The sequence below is a fragment of the Lissotriton vulgaris genome, chromosome 9, assembly GCF_964263255.1.
Source record: "Lissotriton vulgaris chromosome 9, aLisVul1.2, whole genome shotgun sequence".
Lineage (NCBI taxonomy): Eukaryota > Metazoa > Chordata > Amphibia > Caudata > Salamandridae > Lissotriton > Lissotriton vulgaris.
The window spans coordinates 320,170,454-320,195,994 of NC_141697.1; the positions used below are offsets into that span (position 1 = coordinate 320,170,454).

At 43.7% G+C, this 25,541-nt stretch overlaps 1 protein-coding gene across 4 annotated transcripts in view; it reads right to left on the reverse strand.

The window, feature by feature from the left end:
- The window catches only part of GALC (galactosylceramidase), a 250,366-nt gene that overhangs the window by 138,659 nt on the left and 86,166 nt on the right, over nucleotides 1-25,541 (reverse strand). For all 4 annotated transcript variants that reach the window (XM_086937607.1, XM_086937608.1, XM_086937605.1 and 1 more), the window contains exon 4: nucleotides 21,206-21,319. In XM_086937607.1, the coding sequence (XP_086793733.1) occupies nucleotides 21,206-21,319 (114 nt within the window). The remainder of the gene's footprint in view (nucleotides 1-21,205; nucleotides 21,320-25,541) is intronic.

The following is a 25,541-nucleotide window of genomic DNA, read 5'->3' on the forward strand; positions in this document are numbered from 1 at the left end:
TTAATATTCACTCTGACATGTGGTCTAATCACTACTGGATTCACCTTCAGATGCAGCTCGTTGAGAAAAGGCAGAATGCCATGACAGTGACGTTAGCCAATGACTGAAGTAGGCTCATCCACTTCCCGATGCTGTATGTTGTAGTGGGCCGATGTCAAATGTGAATGACACAAAAAATGACCAAAGGATGAAGAGGGCTGTGTGGATGCCCCTATTGGTAAGTATAATATACATTTACTTTTAGTAGAACGCCAGACTTAAAAATATGTTAGGGTAATTACATAGCAACTACTGAATGCTAATCAACAGGCCTTTTGAATCTAGTAACAAGCATTGGCATAGCCAATAGGTCTCGCCTTTGGGACCTTATAAGTGGACTACTGTTAACAAGTAGGCAGTAGCGCTAGTCAAAAGCACAGCCCAGTTATCTCAGATCTTCTATGGTATAGACCAATCCACCAAAAATACATTTACCATTTTATGTTATCTGGTCAATATGCCAAATTAACTTTCAGGGAGCCCATGATAATTTGTTTAAGTTTTCTGTCTTGTTGAAGTAGTGCATGGCTTGGGGCCTAAGGTACTAGTACACTTGGCTTGCCTTATATTTTTACTAGTTAAGAGCACCATGATATGCACAGGTTCCGACTAGTCCTTTTTTTCGATCAGCAGCCAGTCAGGTGGGTTAGTCTTTGCAGGATGCAACCATCAAGTGACCAGTATAATTAGGTATGCATTCTGGTATTCTAGATGCATGATGCCCTTTTTGAACATTATATGAACTATATTAGGTAATGCTAGCATCCAGGCGCTATGGTCATAGTGACGAGTACCCTCATAGGCTGCATATTTAAACATGCTTCAGCTGTGCCTTTGTTTGTGTGGAGTCCTAATAAATAAAAGATATTCTTAACCCCACTCAATGGTACTTTTTTCTCAACATCAGAAGATTGAATGGCTATCTGTACCACACTAGAATTTAACCCAGTTTCCCATCATGCTCACAGGTCTCAGCGATACTATTTTGCAAAGCAGCTTTTCTCAGGAGCATTTAGCGTTTTTATTGATGTATTTACATTTTAGTTTTGTTTCGTGTCCGAATGCTTCTCAAAAGATGGGGGATGTTAAGGCGCAGGGAGAGCAGACAGAGTTGTGCCTAAGATCACACTGTTGCTTGCTTGTTTCAAGTCAGCGCCATAGAGGCTTCAAGGGAGTCATGCATTTGTGTCTGTTATCCTTCTGATCTAGGCATGCCAGAGGGCCTCGGCCCTATTCAGAGAAAGACGTAACTATCATTTCATGGCACCGAAAACACAGCCATAATGGGTTAGTACCAACACAATGCGAAGTGCTGCCATCGTACTACCACAAATCACGTACACGAAGGAGCAATCGCAGTGTTTTCAATCTAATACGTGAAAAAGGGAAATAGATGAAAAATTGTGATCGATGATAATTTGATTCAGTTTTCTGTCAAGTCTAAGTAGTGCATGGCTTGGGTCCTAAGGTACTAGTACACGTGGCTTGCCTTAGATTTGTACTAGTTAAGAGCACCATGATATGCACAGGTGCAGACTAGTCCTTTCCGCTCAGCAGCCAGTCAGGTGGGTTAGTCATTGCAGGATGCAACCATCAAGTGACCAGTATAATTAGGTATGCATTCTGGTATTCTAGATGCATGATGCCCTTTTTGAAAATTATATGAACTATATTAGGTAATGCTAGCATCCAGGTGCTATAGTCATAGTGACGAGTACCCTCATAGACCATCTTTAAACATACTTCAGCTATGCCTTTGTTTGTGTGGAGTCTTAATAAATAAGAGATATTCTTAACCCCACTCAATGGTACTTTTTTGTCGACATCAGAAGAATGACAGGCTATCAGTACCACACTAGAATTTAACCCAGTTTCTCATCATGCTCACAAGTCTCAGCTATACTTTTTTGCAGAGCAGTTTTTATCAGGGGGCGTTTAGCGTTTTTATTGATGTATTTTAGTTTTGTTTCGTGTCTGAAGGCTTCTCAAAAGATGGGGGATGTTGAGGCGCAGGGAGAGCAGACCAAGATCTGCCTAAGATCACACTGTTGCTTGCTTGTTTAAAGTCAGCGCAAAAGGAGGGCCTTGTTATGCATTTGTGTTCGTTATCCTTCAGTTCTAGGCATGCCAGAGTGCCCGGGCCCCATTCAGGGTAAGACGTAACTAACATTACATGGCACCGAAAACACAGCCATTATGCTAATGGGGCCGCAGGATTTATCGGGTCTTTCAGTTCTGCGGCTAGGCCCACGTCGGCAGCTCATTGTGTTTCATAGTGGCAGGAGGGGTAAACGGGTGGCCATAATGGGTTAGGACCAACACAATGCGAGGTGCTGGCAGTGTACTACCACAAATCATGTACACAAAGGAGCAATTGCAGTGTTTTCAATCTAATCAGTGAAAAAGGGAAGTGGATGAAAAATTGTGATAGTTTGTAAGTAAAATGTTTGACAGGTAGGAGCAATCGCAGTGTTTTCAATATAATCCTGAGAAAAAGGGAAGTTGATAAAAAATTGTGATCATTTGCAAATGGTTTAAGCAAGTTAAATGTTTGACAGCTATATAAAAACTCTCTTGGCGTAGCCTGCGGGTTAACAAGTGGGATGGGTGGGGGAAGTGCGGCCGAGAGCACACACAGCGTTTTCCTTGCGGGAGCGACCCGGGGCACCATCTGTTTGAAAGTTAATTACAAACAGGTGTTGTCAAAGCTTGCTACCGCAAGGGAATCGCCAAACATGCACGCGTTGCCATTGAAAGCAATGCAAAGCGTGCACATTTTTGGGCGAAAAAGCAAATCAATTCCTAAAGGTCTCCTCCTATGCAGCGGATGCACGCTGCATAGGCGAGACCTTAAACGGGCTACTGCATCCCCTTCACTGTTATCCGGGTTCATAACCTAAGCAGCAATTATATAAGAACGTTAATACATTTGTGGTCGATGCAATTACCAAAACAATGGAATTTATAGCCATGATTGAGAAGTGACCTAACTATCTGCCTAGTAGCTCCTTTGAGCCCATTGCTATTTTTTCCCTTCTCTGGCTGCCCAACACTGAGGACGCTGAAAGTTTATCAGTCACTCTGTAGCCCAATGGCATGTCATCGGATACTGTGCCAACATGACAGTTCAAGTTCACACTATCCATGGCTCCTTCTGTCTGCTATCGCCTCAACATCTCTTTCTCCAACCTGACCCAGTTAAAAAGGCCTTGTACCCCTCACTGGCTGATGAATGTAGACAATGGTATGTGGAGATAAAACAATAATTTATTACCTTAAATTTGTAAATAGGGCTTATATGTGTATTGGTGGGAAAAAATAATCTAGGCTTGTCTGTATTGGGTAATTTTAAATCCATTTCCAATCTGCCAGTTATAGCAAAACCTCTGGAGAAAATCACAGTTCAAAACTCCAGTAGCACCTAGATACCAATTCCTGTATAGAGACCCAGTCCCATGCATGGGTCTAAAACCAGATTGCCTTGGAGGGCAAGGCAATTTGGGTTTAGACCCATGCATGTAACTGAATGTGCCCCCCTTAGCTTTGGTAAAGATGATACTAAATAGTCAGAAGTGGAACTGGCTGCCTGTTGGTCATACTGTACCTATTTGCAGCATTCAATACAGTGGATATTTCTCTACCACTCAATGGATTAACCTTCAAGGCTTATGTGGAGCAGGACTTATTGGAGTACCGTTTAAATTCCATGCTTCTCCTTCATATAGGAACTGGGGTGGTGAGGAGTGCAAAAAAAACGATGGATTTAGGCCCAGATCTCTGTACTGGGGTGAATGTATGACATTGTTCTGCATTCTGTCCATCAACTGTGGTTTCTGCATCTCCTTCATATAGGGCCACGAATTTAAGAGCCATAGCTAATTCGAAGAAAAGCTTACTGTTAGGTTTGACAGGCTCGGAGGACTGTCAAACTTAACAGCTGCAAAAGGCAAAAATGCCACCAGATGTTCACCTGACTTAAGGTCGAAAAAGGAGAGACCATGTACCCTGAACTGCACAGGATACAAGCTCAAAACAGGATGAGATGAAAGTGTTGCAGGAGGTACTCCTTTTTGAGGCAGACGCGTCTTTTTGGAATTTTTCATTGTGGCCTGCAAATCTTGGCCTGTTACACTCTCCCGTCTTCAATGTAAGAAAGTAATTTTCGATTCGAAACTCACTTTAAAGGAGCAGGCCAACCAGCTGATTTCTTCTTGCTGCCATCGGCTGAAAATATTAAACAAGCATTTGCAATGTAATAGGTCCCGCATTTTTGAGCATTTAAGCTATTGGTATTGTAAATGACAATGCCTTTTATTTATGTTTTAATAACGAAAACAAAAATAAAAGGCATTGTTATTTGCAATGTCAATAGCTCAAATTTGCATAAATGCGAGACCTATGGCATTGCAAATGCTTGTTGATCCAGCCACATGCTTTAAACGTTGCTAATGAGCTCTAAAGTCCCTAGAGCACACGTGGAGAGTGGAAGTTGATACCTGTGCTCCGGTTATTGTGGTACCCGGGCGCATTGTATTGGGACGTACATTGATGAGAGCACTTCAATGTTTCCACTTATGTTTAAAGTGTGAACTAATCAGTTCAGACAGCAGTGGACATGTCAGCAGGGCGTACAGATATGTGGCTTGTGTATGCAACTCTCGCCCTCATCCTGAGAGCCCGTGGGCTGATGTGACACACAGTAATGAAACTGCAGGCACTGACACACCAAGGCCTGCGTCTTTGCCTGTTACCACATTTAGGTGTAAACAAGTCTGTGAGTTTGCTCAGTTTCGTGACAGAATGTTGGACAGAGGGGAAGCGCTGTGGGGGGAGAAATTGGGAATGCCCCCCTCCCACATACCAGACAGTCTCACTTCAAGGTGTATGAGGGCTGAGTTATTGGAAGCAAGAGACACCCCACAAAGCAACACAACTGCTGGCAGAGAGAGAGCGCGAGCGAGAGAGAGCGCGAGCGAGAGAGAGACGTAGCAGGTGCTGTTTCTACTCTCGGTTACTAAGGTGACTGCAGGCAAGGAGACAAGAATCTGTGGCATTAAAAGACGAGTCCTGCTATGACCTGTTATTGCAGCGTGTACATTTATGCAAGCCCCTGTTTGTCAGCAGACACACACCAGAAGCATACACTCCTCCGGGTCACCAGAAAGCTGCAGCTCAGAAGCATGATGAGAGCCGTGCTGAATATGTATAATTAACAGCGCGGCGCTCGTGACGAGCTCCGTGATGCTAATGTATGCGCAAGTGGGGCCTTAAAAAGAAAGTTTCTCTCTGACATACATGAACAACAAAGAGCGGACGAAAACTGTAGTTAGGCGGTGCTGCTTCCGGAATAAACGGAAGTGACGCATCGGATCTATAGCCTATAATAAGCCCGCTAATAAAAGCAATGCTAGAGTTTACTAATGGCAAGCGGCAGGAGAAATTACCCGGCAATAGCGGAGTTTCACCCCTGATACAGATTACTTGATCTCTCGGAGAGACAGCGCATGCGCGCTGCCTAGGCGAGACCTAAACAGGTGTTACCTTTCATCCCCCCAGACATTCAGACAATGGCGGTGGTTTCCATTATTCTCTCACTTTTAGACCATTGCAGTGACATCTACTTAGGCATGCAACAAGGGCTGATAATAAAGATTCAGAGACTGCAAAACGCAGCCGCACAGCTCTTGAAAAATTTGAAGGAAAGGGAATCGGTGGTTAAGGTGTTTAAGAAGCTACACTGGTTGACTATCAAGAGTAGGGTGGCTTTTAAAGCACTTTGTATGGCACACAAAGTCCTGCATGGTAAGGACCCATTCTACCTGAGGGAAAAATGTCTTGGCATACCCCCAGAAGAAACCTGTGCTCCACCTACTCTATAACTATGGAAGTTCCCAAGATCTGTAAAGCTTCCTGGGGAGGCAAATGTTTTGGCTACGCTACTTCCATTCTTTGGAACCAAATGCCTTTTCACTTAAGATCACAAGCAAATCTGATGATTTTTAGAAAGCATTCAAAAACGTGGCCTTTTGTGTCACCCTTTTAAACTATTTCTGTATAGCTTTGGAATCTTTTCCAGTTCGTAAGAAATGCAGACACAGCGCCAAGACAGCTCAGGGTATACGCCGCGCTCTACAAATATAAATTAAAATCAAAGCATATATCATGTTCAGATGTGCAAGTAACTTAGATTCCAAATAACTTGAGAGCAAAACCACCTTCCACCAGCCTGCTGGAGATCTATCAAGCTCAGATAAAGTCCTTTTGTCCATTTTCCTTAAATGCAGATTCAGATATTCTGTGAAATTCATAGCTGTATGCGTTATAAAACAGCCGATACTTGATTAGCCTTAAGAAAGGTTTGAAAACACACTTACTTCATGTGACTTTAGATGACAGTTTCAAGAGTCTGTATGGATAGCTTAAGCAGTATAAATACAATCATTCATTTGTTTAGTCATTAATTCATTTTCCTCTAGGCTGTTAGTAATGGGTTGGTCCGGAGCTTTTGGTGGTGTACTCACTTTAAACTGGTCTTATGATGGTACAACGCAGGCAAATACATTGTACACCTTTACCACTCGTTTTATACCATGCATGTTTTTACCACAAATATGCTTTTACAATGAATGCCATTACCACACATTGTTTCAATATTTAAAAACAATGTATTTGTGGGGGGATACCCCCCCCCCCCCCCCCACCTTACCTTAAATGAGTGGTAAAGGCATGCGTTGTAAAGGCGTGCTAGTAGTAAAAATATGCGTGCTAAAAAATGTGTGGTAAAGGCACAACGAGGTAACAACCTCGTTGTAGTGGCGGTTTACCTTTAATCCCATCAACTATGGCCAGGTGTTTCAGTAGTTGATCGAAGCTGTTCATATGAGAGATAAAATCCCCTTTGGTCAGGGCCAGGAAACTGTGTATTGCTTCTTAAAACACGATATCCCGAAACCCCTTGGTAGATGTTGGAATGCTCCATTCTCCCTCTCGCTTTCTGTAGCACTTTCTTTCCCAGCATTTTTTCTTTTCATGAGGACTTCATAATGTTTTTACTAACCCACAGCATCACAGCACAGGCTTTCCTACTAATTGACTACAACCATCTCCATATGACAGTTTGTTCATTTATGGACACCACCACTGCTGGCGGAAACCTACAATATCAGCCTGGGTACCCTTTAGCATGAGTAAAAAAGATTAAATCTCAAAATGTACAGCTACAGTAATTTGATTACCATCACATGTTGGTACAGAACCCTATCACAGCCACTGTTTGCTTTTTTTATTTTTCTCCCTTCTTCTCTCTCTTCCTCTCCTACCCTTCCACTACTTACCTTTCTCCAGCTTCTTTCCCTCGTCATCCTCCTCTGTCCGCCCTTTCCCCTTTCCCACCTCCTCATTCTCCATCTCTCTTCCTTTTCTTCCTACCTCTAACCTTTCATTCTTCCTTTTACCCCCCACTACATCCCTTCTCTAGCTCCGTTTCCCAAAAAATAGGATAAGAAAGGATAAACACATTTCTATTGCCTTTATTCTTTAATAAGTGCATTGTTCAACAACTTTCAGCACATACATACCTCACTACTTTGTTCTAGTAGGGGAAGAAGAAGTAAGGGTGCAGTGGGACATGATGCAATGCTGTACACCCAGGCACAGAAACGAGCGCTCTTAATCAAAGTCCTTTGTGGTTTCTATGGCACTGCAACACCCAAGCACACGATCAGCCCTTCGGGGTGTTTGATGCAGCTTGGTCGAGAAAGGAGGAACACCCACTCAAGCATACACTTTACTACCTCCTCTTTGCTGGTTTTCTGACATGCACAACTGCTCACCGAATGCTCGATTCTCGATATTACCATCACGTCTGTCTCCATCTTGGCAAATGTCTTTGAGCCTATGTGTTTTCTCATTCTTCCAGATTTTTTTGTGTGACTACACTGAAAGTTTGGTGTCTATTTAGGCAGGTCATGTAAAAAGAGTACTTTTGTTGCATCTAAAGCAAATAGGAGTGCCAGAAGCAGGGAATTGGGAGGAAAGCAAACATTAAATCTATACACCAACTGCTGATGCATGCTCTTGCCTCTCTCCTTTCACAGCATTCAGTCACAATGATTCTGCTACAGGAGAACTCAGGGATTATGCTGGATACCAGCAAACCTCCTGGCAGACCACTGTGGCAAGAAAAAACGGTATATTGGTTTTACGTGCTTCAGGGTTCAGATGAGGCTCTGCCACCCCTTTGGGAAGACGTTAAGATTATTATTCATCTAAATACAGCTAAGACACCAGGGTAGACGGCCTGCCAGTGGAATGATATCTGACATACAAAGACATGTTAGCGGAAAAACTATTGACAGTAAACCAAGAAGCTCTGGTGAGGAAAGAACTACCAAGGTCAATGAAGAAGGCAATCATGGCGGAGCTTCTGAAAACCAAGAAAGGACACATGTCAATGCAGGTTCCATAGTCCATGCTCAACACTGAGAACAAAAAAACTAGGCAAGGTGCTGAAGTTGAGGCTAAAGAGAGTAATCCAGACCTGGTTCCTGTGGACCAGAAGAATATGTTACTTAACTTTGATAATGCTCTTTCAAGTAGAATCTCAATCCAGCAGCTGATTCCTCACCTTTTCAATATTTCCCAGGCATCAGACTTGAGCTGAAACTTTTCAGTAATACCTCTGCGTGTCGGAAGGTGCCAACATGCGGCTCCACAATGATGTTGTTCTGCTAAGGAAATGACGTGCAGAACCTATATAGGTACTAAAAATGCACTCTGACGTCAGTTGCTTTCGAGACTGTACACACCTCTAGACGCAGAGTCCCAACAGCAGATTGTTGTGACCAGTGTTCAGATTCCTAGATTTGGGATCGTATTAATGGATAGAGTACAATCACAGAAAAGAGAGAGTAGGAGGGTCAGGGTGGAATCTGCAGCAAGATAGAGTCTTTACCAGAAAAAGCGCTACAGAAGGGAAGGAATTGTTCTTCTGCTAGAGACTTCTAGCTACAAATTACTCAATTTTTGAAAAGACACCTATTTGGAGGCTGCTCTGTGAATGTAACCATACCAGAAAGTCCTGCAGGACCAAGAGGGCAAAATGCCCTTCTTGGTGCACCTGTCTTTTCCAGGCAATACATGAACGTACGAAAGGAAAGCCACATAGCCGCCAGGCAAATGTCTAGGACAAGCGCTCCACATGCTAAAGCTATTGTAGCAGCTTTGGCCCAGGTATAATGAGCATGTACACCTTCTGGAGGCTGCTTTTTGACCAGTGTGTATCAGAGATTAATGCACAGTACGATCAAGCGGCAGATGGTTCTCTTCTGCACTGCATTGCATTTCTTCGCTCCAGAGAACCCCACAAAGAGCTGATCATCCACCCGGTGGTGTTTGGTAAGATCTATGTAGTAGCTCAGTGCTCTCTTGGGGTCCAAGCAATGGAGTCTCTGCTTCTCCTCCTTAAAGGGATGAGGCTAAGCATTGAACACTGGCAGGGTGATGGTTTGACCAATGTGGAGCTGCGTCACAACTGTCATATGCAGAACCAGTTTGTCTGGGAAGAAGGAAGAATACTGTGGGTTAAGAGAAGGAGCCTGGAGCTCACTCACCATGCTGAGGTGATGGTAGTGAGGAACACAGTCTTAATAGTGAGGAGTCGTAAAGGACAGATGTGAAGCTGCTCAAACGGTATGCACATCAGATACGTCAGGGCCAGATTAAGATCCAATTGGGGCATTACAAAGGGAGATAGGATAGAAATGTATTGAAGCCTTTTAAAAAATCGCATCACAACTGGTGACAAATAAAGAGGACTAAAGCATTGCTGGGCAAGAGACAGAGCAGGGGGGAAATAAGATAATCTGTCATGGAGAGGATCAATCTGGTGTGTGCCGCACCAAACCACAAATGTGCCCCAATTGCAGGTGTATACAGTTTTCCTTTAGGGATGTCTGGCTGCCAAGATGACATCATGGGCTCTTTATCTCATCCGCCTTCGGATGTGGAAGAGGCCACGGCTGCATATAACAAATGGCTAACCAATGTGTGTGATCAGTTAGTTCCGTGTAAAAAATTGATTCCTAAACAAGCCTCTCCTAATGCCCCATGGTACTCTGCTGAACTGAAGGCCAAAGAATTGGCTTGCAAACAATCAGAGAGGACATGACGTAAATACTATGATGAAGTAGACAAGGAAAGATACAAAATTTGCATCACGAGCTATAAGCATTCACTTTTAGAAGCAAAAAAATAGTTTTTTTTTCCAATGCAAATAGCATTAGCTAAATCTAATTCAAAAGAACTCTTCAAAACTATAACTAAATTATCTACTCCGAATACTCCTAAAAGCCACTGCCTTCCTGAATTTTGCAATAAAATTGCTGATTTTTTTTAGACATAAAATTTTCCCCACTTACGAGTATGACTTCAAAGAATCGGATCAATTCCAACATAAAGGAAGCAGATGACTCTGGCTTCTCACTGTCATTTTATCACTTTACCGCCTTGGAAAAGTCAGATACGCTTAAAGTATTGAATACGATTAAATCAGGAGCGCCTAATGTTCCCTGTCCCTTTGCTGAATGCCATCTGGCATATTTCCTATGGTGTGGAAAAAAGCTTCTGTTCTTCTTTTACTGAAGTACACTTTGGACCCCAAAGATCCTAATAGTTATAGTTCGATCTCTAGGCTTCCTTTCCCCGCCAAGATATTGGAAAAGGCAATGAACAACCAACTAAGCACATTTATCCATCTTTACAATTCTCTAGACTCATCGCAATATGGGTTCAGAGCTGACCATAGTACTGAGCTGGCTCTGTTAAAATCCACGGATGGAAATTAGAGAGGCAATGGACAGGGGAGTCAATGATGTACTCATTTTACTGGACCTATCCGCCGCTTTGACACGGTCCATCATAAAGTGTTGATGGACCGGTTGTCTGAAATCGGTGTAAAGTGATCCGCTTGGAATCTTCGCCATTCCTTCCTATCAAATAGGTCACAAACGGTTAACCTGGATGGTAATACCTCGGAACCTTTTTCACTTCCCTGTGGGATGCCGCAGGGCTCGTCTCTCAGCCCAAAGTTATTTAATATTTACGTGGTGCCATTGGCTTCCAGCTCACCTCTTACGCAGATGACACACAAATTGTGCTATCGCTGACAGAGGGAGCAGAAAAGGAGGCCAGAGACCGTTTTCATGCCTGTATGAGCACCATTTCAGCTTTTATGTCCTCCAACTGTTTAAAACTTAACTCCTCCAAGACCGAGGTCTTTGAGTTTGGCAATAACCCCCGGGTATGGACACTAGAGTGGTGGCCAGAGGACCTTGGTCTATGTCCAGTACCCTCAAGAAAAGCCAAAACCAGTAAAACTAAGGACACGCTTTAAGGCACTGTGTATTGTCTTTAAGGCCGTCAATGGAACAGGTCCTGAGTTTCTCAGACGTAAACTCCAATGGTATGTTCCAGGCAGGATGTCAAGATCAACTGGTGCTAAACAAGTGCAAGTTGCCCTCTTCAAAAAAAACGATTCGAGAGGCATAAGCTTCACTCTTTGTGCCTACAGAGCATGGAATGAGCTCCCTTTTCAGCTCATAAATGCCCCGGACCTTTTTTTTCCGTAAGGGCTTGAAGACATGCCTCTTTTCTCAGTAGCACTTTCAGCCCCTCCAGGTAACCAGTACTTAGCGCCAGGACACCTCAGGGTAGCAGTACGCTCTATAAGTAGAAACAACATAACATAACATCAACCACCCACGGAGAAAGGTTGAAGGTGTTCAGCTGTTCAGCTGTCGTGGCTCAATTTCCAAACATGAAGGTGTCGATTGTGAAAACCCAGCTGAAGAATCCTGTCCTGTTTTTGTGACAGCAGGTCCTCCCTGAGGAACAGCCTGATCAGAGGACATATGCTTAAGCTCAGGAGTACTGGATATCATACTCTCTGAGGCAAGTCCGGAGCCATTAGGATGACGTGGGCCCAGTTGGTCCTGATCATCTTGAGTACTAGGAGCAGGAGTGGTGTGGGCGAAAAGACATACATGAGTCCAGAGTTTCACTCTAAGCAGAACGCATCTCTGAGCGAGAGATGCCTTGGAAACTCCAACGCTCAGACTACGGACATTGGCGAATAGATAGAGTCAAGGTTCTTCCCATTCACGGAACAGGCTTTGCGCCACCACCAGGTGTAACTGCAATTCATGTTGTGCTAGCCACCAACGGCAGAGCTCCTCAGCCCTGGCGTTCAATGATCCCATCAGGTGGGTCACCACCAGGAAAATTCTTTGGCAGACCAGCCATTCAGAGAGGCACAAGGCCTTCTAGCATGGGTTATGTGACTACACCCAGCCCTATTTGCTGGAGTATCACAAGTTGGTGGTGGTGGCATAGTCTGTGAGCACCTGTACCAGCCTCCCTTTGATGGAAGGAAGGAAGGCCTTCAAAGACAAGCAGCAGACCCTCAGCTCTAGAAGGTTCATGTGGAGCCAGGAATCCACCAGAGACCAGAGTTCTCAGATCTCCACCTCTCCTAGATGGTTCGCCCCAACTACGAAGTGAGGCATCGGTCACCACTGTCAGCACTGGGTAAGAAAAGGAGAGGGGTCTGCCACTGACTGTATCATGGACCAGTAACCACAAATGCAGATATTTTGCTCTCTCATCTGAAACCAGAATGTGGTTGGAGGGGTCCCCTTGAAGTTGGGACCACTGAGACTACAGATCCCACTCCAGAGCCGGTATACGCCACCTGGTGTGATCAACCAGTAACGTGCAGGAGGCAATTAGTCCCAGCAGACTCAGAGTTGACCTCACCGAAATCCAGGACTGAGGACGAAAGATTGGGATTATAGCCTGAATGTCCTGGACGCTCTATTACTAGGGCTAGAAATGTCTTTTATCCTATAACTGGAGCTGAAAATCTGTTGTGAAATTTGCCAATAGCAGAGTCCAGACCCCCATTCATATAATGAAGCATGCACATCAGCAAGCAAATATCCGAAATGTGTGCAATTTATTGTGGACTATGAAATAAATGGAGAAAGTGGCTGCTCTGTGGCTAAAATAAAAATAAAACATCTATCATGCGCAAAATCACTGTAACCAAATGATTAGGGTTTCTAAGTATTTTGTATGCACCAGATTATAAATAATATTAATTTCCTTCTCCAGCTACTGTGGAATAGCTATCGCCACATTAGAATTATGATAACACAACAACAGGATTAATTTGGCATATTTGAAAAGTATTATTCATTAATTAAGCAGTAGCATGTGCGCACAAGGCTGGTTTGTGGGCGTTTCCCATAACAAAGTTATTAGGTTGTTTGAAGCTCTGACAGACATTGTACCTTTGTCAAGCATTCTGGTCCATGCTTCTTCATAAGATTTGAGCAAATGCATCAAACATTTCCGTCATGAATACTGCACTTTGACCCACCTAACCAAGTCTTTTGTCTATCTGTATTTCAGCCCCTGTGTCTCTTAAGAATGTGGGACAGACGTAAGATGACAGTCTCACCTGGGGTTTACTGAGTTTTGCACTCTATACATTCCTTTCTGTATGTAGCAGCTGCAAATTTACCACAGCGATATCTAGTAGACGGAAGCAAAAACTTATTCTTTATATGGCCACCCGAAAAGTGTTAGACTGAGGCTGCTGGTTTTTCGACTCAGAGTTTCACTGAGGTTGGCTAACCTCAGTGCCAGTGCCCTAGCCCTTAAATGTGTATGTTTGATAATGCTATAGACAAATTCCATGAGCTAATGTATTGCTCTGCCCCTAGTATATGGCACCAGTTGTACATCAGGCCTGGACGTTAGAGTGTCCCCTCAGGGACTGTAGCACATGTTGAGCTACCCTGAGTAGAAGGTAAAACATGACTCCAGTCTGCCACTGCAGTCTGGCAGAGCAGTTTTAAACTGCTAACTCGCCTACAGCAGGCCTATTGAATCCTATGGCAGGGTGCAGCATATTAAAACGTAGAACATGTGTTTTACATGTTCTGACAGTTAAAACCTAGAATTGTTGTTTTTACTCTGAGAGAGATGGAAGCCCTAATGGCGAATACAGAGTTACATGCCGACAACTCAGCTGTGCTAACTTCTGAGTGGGACTGCCAATGTAAGTAATTCAAGTTATCAACAACTTGTTACATTAAAGCTGACTGGATGCACAAGTCGAAATTAAAGTGACTTGTTTCCACAAGCAACTTTCAGAAAGTTTCGACTCCGTTGCAGAGGCTGGCCACGAGACAGCCTTTTGCCTGCCGGCAGATGAGTCAACGGTTCTCAGGACAGGTAACAATAGAGACCTGCCACTGGAGGAAATGCTCTCTTTCTGGAAGAAAGCCATGCAGGCCCAAAAGTCAAGCTTTAAAGGGGAAGGCGCCTTTGAAGGGCAAATGGTAACCACACTAGAGAGGGGGTGCTACTTGTCTGGGTAGACAGATTGGCACCAGGACAGAGAAACATTGGCCAAGCAATTTTTCCATGTGCATGTAGCCCCCAGGTTGCCACACTTCTAGTACGTACTACAGAGCTTCACACACCAAAAGAGAGGTTCTGCCATCTTGGGTGTGGCCAGAATGGAGCACTCTGGCATAGCTAGGTGCCACACTTCGCAGGACGTTGTCATCAGGTGGGAGGGATCCATGTAGCCAATAGACCCTAGAGGCACCTTCTCGTCATAAAAGGGGCACCCCTGGCACCCAGAACTCAGATCTCACTTGGACTGGAGAAGAGGACTGCAGAAAGACTGCCCTGCTGACCCTGGAACTGACAAAGAAGAGGCTGCACCAAATTTGGACTGCACTTGCAAGCTTCTTGGGCTAGCAAAGCAAAGGACTGTGCCGGTTGTGTCCATCTCATGAAGAAGTCTTCCCTGGAACCCAGTCAGAAGCAGAGGCTCCAAGAGTCAGGTAGCTGACTTCCTGCTCGTAGTACAGGGCCACAAAAGCTGAAGAAGCCTTCCTGGGTAAGTTGGTAACCCAGATTACCACAGTACAGCCAGAGAGGAGACTGAGTTTCAATGTTCAAAAGTTGCACCCACAACTGCTGGACCCAGGAGAGGCGTTAGAGTGCAGTTTGGTCGCCAAGAAGGAGAGTTATTGCCAACATAAAGAAACCGTTCGTTTTGTTGTGCCTGGTGACCAGTAGTCCAGTAGCGAAAGGACTTTGCTGGACCAAAAAGGGACTTAGAGGGATGTCGACTCCTGTGGACAAAGTCATCCCATCAGGATCGTTGACCGAGGAGTGGCCCTGGGAAGACCCCTGTTGACCGCACAGCATCCTTGAGCACCTCAATCATCCTGTAACCCTTGCACCAGGACCACTTCACAGAAGTCAATGACAAGGGGCTGCAGACAATGGAACTGGACGCTTTTCTTGATGAGTTAACCGTTTCTTTTGACCTTGAAGTTCGCATTTATGGCTCCCTTCTGGAGTTGGTCACCCAAAATAACTCTAAGTAGCCTCATTCCACTTTGATCAAAGTTTTCTTGAAAAACTTCTGTGTCAAATTTGTTGAATTTGCCAATGCTTATTTGTGGTTAAGTGAAAAATTATGATTTACTGTTCCTTACTAAAATCAATATCTCCAGAACCCTCCGGTGGATATTTTCCATTTTAGTGTCAAAAAATTCATAACATTTTTTTTTATATAAATTCATGTTGGATTTATTGAAGGTTGTGTTTCTTGTTCAATTGGTTTTGTACTGATAAAATACTGTATACTTGTTCCATTGTTGAAGCCTGGTTGCACGAGGTCATAGCTACCCTTTGTTGAGCTAAGGTTTGACAAACGAAACCAGACTGGTCCTAGAAGAGTTGGTAGTGTATTACACGGTAAGGTCTCACAGCTACAGCATGTAATAAACCTAATTTCCTCACAGAAAGGTAATACTGTGCTATATAAAATGTGCTGCCTTTAGAAAAGAGAAGTAGTACTTGGATTAAAGGGAAAATAAGAGCACAAATTGATCCTACATTGGCACGAGTTATTGTATGAAATACGGGGCACCAATAACAGTCTCTGCTGCACTGCACAATAAATTAAAATTATTATAAGAGTGCTTGTCTAACCCCTACACAAAATTAAGCCTTAACTGATTGGGTGCAGTGTCTGAAAGGCCGGAAGCTCTCGCAACATCATACGCATATGATTGGTGTTTATGGCTGTGAGCGTTTATTAGCAACTGCCTCCTATCTGAGGTGCTGTGGTGGACAGTCGAAAACATGTTGAAGGCTTGCCTTATGAACCTGCAACCATAAAAAAAAGCACCAACTGACGTCTAAAATCTTCACATTGGATATTGTCTTAGCATCAAAAACAGCAATGGAAAATATATGTGGCTTTTCAAGTAGTTTTTGATGATACATGTATATGCTGCTTTGTCTCGACCCCAGGCTAGAAAATATCCTTGGGACAGTTCACATCTACAAAAACCGCACGCTTGTTATGGAAGAATAGGGAGCAAACTGAGGTATGCATATCCTATACCTCCAAATTATGCTATGGCATTACCCCAGAATGTGTCAACAACAGGTAGAAGAAAACCAGTTTCTAAGTCTAGTCTAGTCTAGTCTGGATATTTGTATTGCGCAGAACATATCACATCCCGTGAGGGAGTCTCATGGCGCATGCGGACAATCCCAGAGTAAAAGGAGAGAGATCCTGCTGAAGGCAAGACCTAGCTGAAAAGCCATGTTTTCAACAATTTTCGGAAACTCATGTGCTCGATCGTTGCACGGATATTCAGAGGAAGTTTGTTCCATAGGAGAGGTGCCATATGGGAAAAAGCACGTCCCCCATTCCTGACTGTTTGTACTCTAGATGGCGTGAGTTGGAACTTATGGCTAGATCTCAATTCTCGTCCGGGCTGGTACCAAGTCAATTTTTGGTTCCAGTATTTAGGTCCAGTGCCATGCATATGTTTGTGAACCAAACACATGGTTTTAAAAATGACTCTCTTTTTTATGGGGAGCCAGTGTAGATTTTTTAGGCTAGGAAGGGAAGGGGATCGTTTTGGGAGTCCCAAAATCAGACGAGCAGCAGTATTTTGAACAACTTGCAGTCTCTTTATATGGCACTCATTTATGGCAAGCAGGATGGAGTTGCAGTAATCTAACCTATTTATAATGAGGCCCTGGACTAGAACTTTACGTGCTTCTTTTGGTATCCATTTGAAAGCTCTGCGGAGACTTCGCATGATTCCGAAGCAGGTTCCAACAGTGTGGTTCACATGGTCCTTCATGGATAATTTATTATCCATGTGGAATCCAAGATTCCGGACGGATTCTTTTGGGACCGGACATTCCCCCATTTCCGGGGGCCACCAGTCCTGAGACCAGTGTACACTGGCTTGACCGAAAGTCATTATTTCTGATTTTGCGCCATTTAGTTGTAGGTGGTTCAGACTCATCCAGTTTTTAACCTCAATCAAGCACTTTTTAAAGCGTTTTTTGGTATCATTAATATCATGGCCAAGGGTAACAAGTATTTGCGTGTCATCCGCATATGATAGCACGTCAAATCCATGTGCCCTAATGAGATTGGCCAGGGGGGCCATATAAGCATTAAAAAGCGAAGGGCTGAGGATAGAGCCTTGTGGCACACCCCTTGTAACTGGCCGTGTGCTGGCTAAGGTTTCATCTGTTTGCAGTGTGGTGGTTCGATTTGACAGATAGCTAATGAACCACTTTAAAACCTGCCCTTTGACACCATACTCCCACAGTCGTCTGACTAAGATATGATGGGAGATGGTGTCAAAGGCAGCCGATAAGTCTAAAAGTACCAGAATGCATGACTGGCGTTTGTCAAGGGCACCTCTGATCTTGTCGGTCACCTCGATCAGGGCTGTCTCCGTGCTATGTGCAGCACGGAAACCTGACGGTGAGGTGTCGAGTAGATTGTTCCTCTCGAGATAGCTTATCAGCTGCTCATTTACAAATGCCTCCAGCACTTTCCCTGAGAAGGGTAGCAAGGAGATGGGGCGATAGTTTGAAAAGGTGCTTGCATCAGCCCCGGGCTTTTTTAGTAGTGGTTTTACTCTAGCCGCTTTCCAGATTTGAGGGAATTCCGCTTCTCTCAGGGATGTGTTTAGGAGGCAAGAGAGGGGATGGACCAACACTGGAGCAAGGGTAGTAAATAGTTTGGATGTTAGGTGGTCGCAAGGAGATCCAGATTTTATTTTCTGTCCTAAACGTAGGATTTTTTCATCGTTTAACAATTCAAAAGTGGACCAGTTAGAGGAAGACATCTTGGTTCATGTGTAGCTCTTTGTCAAGGTGTTGGAGAGATGTATTTTCTGTATTAAATGGAGGACATATTTTTGTGATTTTGTCGTCTAAGAACATAGAAAGGTCTTCCGTCCATTCTTTAGTTTTTGGGGCCTCTGATGGGCTTTTAACGGACGTAAGTTCTTTTAGTATGTGATGGAGCTCTTTGGACGAGTTTTTAGCTTTACTTATGCGTTCAGCTATATGGGTTTTTTTTGCCGCTTTGATTTTCCTCATGTATTCGGTATGTAGGGTTTGGTAAATTTTGCGATCATTGGGGTTTTTTGTTTTACGCCAGATTTTTTCAGCATTTCTTGTTTTGAGTTTTAAAATATTTTAATTGGTCGGTAAACCATGGTGAGGTTTTTTCCCTACAGTACACCTTTCGTAAGGGGGCTATTTTATCTAGTGTTTTGTGGATAGCAGACTCCAGATGTATAGCTCCAAGGTGTACATTTTCCTTGAGGTTTATGTGATCAATTTTGAAATTTTCTGAAAAAGAGACCCGAGTAACATTTTTCATGTTTCTACATGCTTTTTGCTTTTTGTTTATTATAGTTTTAGTTCTATGGCCACTTATAGAGAATTTCACCAGGAAGTGGTCGGTCCATAATAATGGAGTGGGAGTCTTTAGTGAGACATTAGGCGAATTTGTAAATAAAAGATCAAGAGTATGACCTGCTAGGTGGGTGGGGCCAGTGACCATTTGTATCAGGTTAAGGGTGTTCATTGTGGAAATCAGTTTTTCTGTGTCCGCTTTGGACTGATCGTCCACATGATAGTTAAAATCGCCTAATAATAGGAAATTGTCTGACGTCAGTACATGAGGGGCGATGGTTTCTAGTAGGGTATTGGCGAAATCTCCTTTGTTTCTTGGAGGGCGATATAATAAAGCCCCTTTCCAGATGTCTTCCTTTTCTAGCTCGTTAATTTTAAAAATTAGAATTTCTGTGTCTCTTACCGCTAGGCTGTCTATGATTTGAACATTTATGTTCTTTGTAGCTGCTATAAGTACTCCACCACCTTTTCCTCCTATTCTATCTCGTCTTATTATAGAGTATTGTGGGGGGAAGGCGATATGGAGGTCCGGGGTTGCATGTTCATGCAGCCATGTTTCCGTAATGAAACACAGTTCCGGTTCTTCATAATTAAGGAGACTCCATATTTCCATAGCATGTTTAGGGATGGATCTGGCATTTAAGTATATAGCGGTGTGTTTTCCTAGTGTGGAACTGAGTTTAGTTTGGCCGCAAGCCGACTTAATACAGTCTTTGGGGGCTTTTAAAAGATTGGTTGTTAGATTGTCTGATAACACTAGGGGAGGGCGATTAAGAGCCACCAGATCTTGTCGTGCATACCTTATGGAGGTCGGAGTGCAGAAAGTCATTTTCCGAGCCAGGGAACGTGCTAGGTCCGGCGATGGGTGGAAAGATAGTGACCGGGCAGCTGGCAGGGGTCAGGCGCAGACGGGCTTGCCCGCTGCGCGCGTCCGCGCCTCCCTTGGTATGAAATAGGGAGAGGGAGCCGGAGCACTATCACTATCTAGGTACTTAGATGGATGGGAAAAGCTGAACTCATGAAGGTGACTGTGTAGCTGTCAGCACTGTCCCAATCTTGCAGTGAAAGGGCATTATGTGCTAATGAGGAACACATTATGGTACAAAAGAAAATTGTGTTGTTGGAGAAAGTAAAGCTAAAGGAGACAATAGGTTATTCTCCTACCAAAGAAGCAGGTATTCAACATAGAGGAGACCACATTTATCATTGCAGTAGGTGGTTCCTCAACTCTTTAGTGATGTTCCATTTTCAGTTCGGTTGTCTTAGAATGTGGGGTGTTGAAAAATTGGTGTGTCCGTGTGTGTGGTGTGCAATGAGATTTGATTGGGGTGTGAGATGCTAGTGATGCAATGGAACACAAAGGACAGGTGACTGAGCTGATGTCACTGTCATTTAAAGTAGTGCTAATAACATTTTGGATCAACAGCTTCACTTCAAAGTGGTCAACCCTTCTACATGCCCACACCTTAATTTAACTAATCACATTAATGGCTAAACCTGTATTAAATATATTTCAAGGTAGTTTGGAAAGGTCCAACCAAGTCTCATAAAATGCAGTCTAGTTATTTCCTTGCTCTTAACAAATCAAAATAGATACTAGCATTTAGTTGTCTATCGAATAACCATCTATGTTGGTGAAGCAATGGTCAGGGTAAAGGCCCATCTGTGTTTCTTTGAAGACAAGGTCTAAAAAATGCTTGTCACAGCTGGAGTCATGTCTCAGCCCTTCACTGCTAGAATGGAAACAGATAATCCACCTCACTGAGTGTAACCTAGGTGACAAGTCAGAAGCCACTCATCACACACTGGGTTTTCAGTTCACAGCAGCTGAATGAAATCATGCTAGTTATTTCATTCACTAGCACTTTCAGATTAGTAACAACCCTCTCCAAGTCTGCTAAATAATTTCCCTGGACAATATGATTTGCCTAAATATTTTCTCTCAAATTGTTCAGCAATGAGGCTGTACTGAAGCACTCCTCTGGCTGCTCCTCAAAGTTTAGAGGTGTTAATACCAAGAGGTGCCAAGGAAAAAGAACGATCTTCAAAAGAAGAGTTTCTCCATCTTTTCAAAGGTGGGGCTCCTATTTTCTTTTAGTGTTTCTGTCTCAACGCCACTACATCAATTTGCAACATTACAAAAGTTTGAAGGACATAAATTAACTGTTTTCGTCTTACCGCATGGTCTTCCTTTCCCAGTACAAATTTCTTCCGACATGGCCCACAAGCTTGAGAACAATATTTTTAAAACTCCCACCCCTTCACTGGAATTTTCAAATAAGAGAGTAGGCCTGAAGCTGCAGACGGGCGGAGGCACTATGGCATGGCTTACCTATTAGTATGATGTCTGGGTTTCTCTTTTTCGCTTCTTTCATCAACCACCATTCATAACCACGAAAGTAGTTCTGATCATCTTCATAGTGCATGTGAGAGGGCTCAGTGCCATCTGCCAGAAAGAAAACCAGAAACTGATATTTTGCTGCACAATACTGGTTAAAAAAGAATTAAGCTACTCTTTCACAACCGGAAGTGGAGAAGCTATCTTCTACTTTGTGTAGACTGGTTAGCTGGTTGATTAAATTCATATTTGAAGCTAGTTTACAAACTGCTTAAGTCTCTAAAGAACTGCCTTTCGTCTGAGAAGGTTAACAGTAAACTATTTGATAATAGTCCAACCCTAAAATTTCTGGCATTCTAATAATTTAGTACATTCACTAGGTTTTACAATAGTAGTAAACCTACTTTGGGTCCAATGCTTACACATTTTTGCACACTGAAGTGGAACATAACGCTACAAATGTTGATATCTGAAGACACACATGTCATATCCTTAAGTACTGAATCAAGATCACCGAATTTGCTGGGACATATGGCTCTATTAACAGTGGAAAATTTGACCAAGTAGTGGATTTTTCTTAGTAGAAATGGGCAGTTTTTCAAAAACTGGCCATTTCTACTAAGAAAAATCCACCCACACTTGAAATGTAAATTCAAACAAGCCTCAATGTGGTTCTATGAGTGTATCAATCAGTCAATAAATCAATCAATCAATCAGGCTTTATAAAGCACGACAAATCACCCGTGAGGTTCTCAAGGCATTGGAGCTGCTATGTGCTTTGTGGAGAAAGCAGAGCAAAAAGGGGGAAAGCAGGAGAAGTCGAAAAGAGAAATGGGTTAGAGGAAGGAGAAGGCAGTAAAAAACGAGGCAAAAGCCGGAGAAAGCACCTACGAAGCACTTTCCCAATCCCTATGGCAAGATCTGGAACTCAAATCCAGCTAGAATTAGGTTAATTGAAAAAACTCCAAATTATAGAAAACTTTCAAAAACTTGCTATTTACAATGACATGATTTGAGACAGATCCCTGCTAAGAAGTATGTACTTGCATGTACTGAAGTGTTTATATTTACACCCTTTTACCACTTCTTGCTTAAGAATACCATCCTCCACCCTTTCAACCATGATCACAGATAGCTCCAAGAAACCCAATGAGATTTGGAGCACTTCACGGTCTTCTCAGGGGTAGGAAGCATTGTATAAATTCTGAAATGTAATACAACACCACCATTTTTCAAGGGACGTAAGTGACTGATTTCTCCCCATGGAGAGTGTTTTTCACAAGGAGACAAAAATAGAAAAATAAAAATAAATGTGCAGTTTAACAATTTATTTTTATTTTTTATTATTTGTATTCTTTTTATTAGCCATAAGTATCGTACATTACACAAACAAAGATACAAAAAACACTAATAAGTAAAAAAAAAACACAAAAGGTAGAGCATACATAGTACAAAAGGAATAAAGAATTAGTATCAGTCGGGATTTAATACAATTACCACACATGTACCGGGAAGAGACCGCATCAACAACACTAATACAACATTTTTTTTTAAAACAATTTTTTAAAAGTAAATCAGAGAAAGACTGATACAGAAATCCAAAAGAACTGTAAATGATTAGTCCCATTGGAGGCTAGACTACATACACCCTTTTAAATTTCGACCAAGAGCACGGCCCTCTGGCGTTAGCTAATGCTAATTCATTTTGTATATTTGTCTAAGTAAGACGCAAAATTCATTGATGCTTGGACTCGTTTTATGAATCTATACTCAAGCTATACATAAACGAGCACACGATATAATGATAGAAACAAATATTCTCATATAGATGCCCATGTCTAGAATGACTTCCTTCTCTGCGATCTGGATATCATGACCAACCAATATTGTTTTCTTTTGAATTGTTTTTTATTTATTGCAAGAACATCCATACATAAATATTTGCATTAAAGTTCAAATAGAGGAATACAATACATAGATTCGAAAAATGTTTAAAACTTTAAATTATAACCCCAAAGCAAGTACAAAGTCGATTGGTCTCTTTAAAAAAAAAAAAAAAAAAATTTACAGAAATATAAACATATCAAATAAATGATCCCCAGATTTTTTCTCTCCATTTCAATGTCTTGGGACCCCTTAGTTTTGCCAATGCTATTTCCATTGTATAGATTTCATTAATGAGACTCCACCACTCGATTACACAAGGAGGTTCCTTAGATATCCAAGTCCTTGCTATAGCTAGCCTGGCACATGCAAAACCTATTGTTATCAAATCCTTCTGGCTGCTAGTAATATCCTGGATATCGAGCAGTATTAAGTACGCCGAGAGTGGTGGGAATATTAATTGTTTATTATTTAGGACCGTTATTATACCTTTCCAAAACATACCAAGTTCCGGGCTTTGGTAGAGCATGTGTTCGATGCCAGCCGCTTCCAAATTGCATTTAGGACATTTAGTTCGCTCGCTAGCGGCAATTTCAAGTGCCCATCGAGCAATTCTTTGTGGTGTATAATAGATTGACTCACGGGTCTATAGAATTGCAACCTTAAGTTAGAAGATTGAACTACTTGGTTTATTTGCCGAAGTGATCCTGCAATCTGATTCGAGTTGATGTTGATTCCTAATCTATTGGACCATTTGTCCGCCATTTTCTTACAGTCTCCTATCCTACCGCAACTTAAATGCCCATAACTCTCACTTATGAGCGATTTAGTTCGACCCGAGTAGAGACATTTTAAAGTATCTGAATATTCGACTCTATCAATTTTCATTTTATTAACCAAAAAATCCTTTATCTGGATGTATTTATAATACATACCATCATTAACTTTGTACATCAGTCAGGGGGGCGTGGCTTGCAGCATGCCGAGCTAGACGTGCAGCCCGGGAGCTCCCGGCTGATGACTACATAATCCGACTTCCACATGCTAACCACCCACTTGAAAATACCTGAAAACGTGTAGCCAGAACCCCTGAAGCTGCCGCACTATCCTGGGGGACTCGCCTGAGCTCCCGGAGCCGTGAAATTGAAGTTAGGCTTGTCGGCCGGCAAGGGCACCGGGGAGGCAAGATGGCGACGCCGGCGGTGATCTAGTGCCGGAGCGGGAGCGAGGTGCGTGGAGGGCCCCACTGCAGTGGGAAAGACGATTGTGGGCACTGAGAGGCATCGGGATACTTGTGGAGAGCCCAGTAGCCGGATCCCTCGGTGGCGGACGGTTCCGACGCCCGGCCGCACTTTACCAAAATGGCGGCGTGAATCGGAGGCGGCGGTCGGGAACCAGAAGAAGGGCCGCAAAGCCACGTCGGGAAACGGACCCTGAGTGGAGGCAGAGACCCTGCTGGAAAGCCGCCCGGACGGGCCCAAAACAGTAGGTGAGAGACCTCGACCGAGGGGCCCCGCCTGAAGCAGAGAGGGGAGCACTGACCAGGGGAGGCCCCGCGCTGCAACGGGGGAGCCCGCGGACCGGGAAGCAGCCACCAAGACAGCGTACACCCGGCCGCCCTTTACCAACATGGCGGCGCGGTGAGGAGGGACGGCCAGCGCTGGCGGAAAACACGCGACCGCACCTGGGCACCCAAGGGGACGTGGTGAGGCATCCCGACGGAGGTTGAAAACCGGGACTGCTAGAAGCAGGGGATCCTGCGGGTACTGACAAGGCTGTGACACCGGGTTTACATCAGGATGGCGGCAACCGCTGCATACCAGGCTGGGGGGATCTGAGGCTGGACGACCCAAGCGGCGGACGATAAAGGGCCACTCAGTGGTGAGAGAGACACAGGCCCTGGAACGGTGTGACACTCACGATTGGGACAGCCAACGGGCTGATAGAGGAGGCACCACGCTAGTCCCGGCACTGGAGATTCACGGACCCCGCATCCCTAATTGAGGAACATAGGAATATAATCAGCAGGAGGCTGAGATCCGGCGAGTCAAAGCGTATGGGGGTGGTGTCCAGCGAGAATACAATCCGGAAGATGGCCAGATCAATATTGAGCATTTGTGAACACTGACGGGGGTAACAGGCTGGCAGTGAATGAACCCCGGAGCGGCAACGGCACAGGCTAGAAGACCCACGGCTAAGCGGTGCTACTGATACCTGGCAGTGCAAAAGGGGTCCGGAGGTTGGCCTCTAGAGGACACACTGGGCATACCTTGCAGGAACCGGAGCCGGGGAGACCGCATACGGGCAGAGCAACAGTCGCTACTGGGCCAAGTGCAGCGGACAACATCAACAGCGGCATATGAGCAGTACTGATCCGAGGCGGCCAACCATGGGGAAAAAAGATACACTGCCCAAACCTCTGAAACAGGGCCCTATGGATAACTTT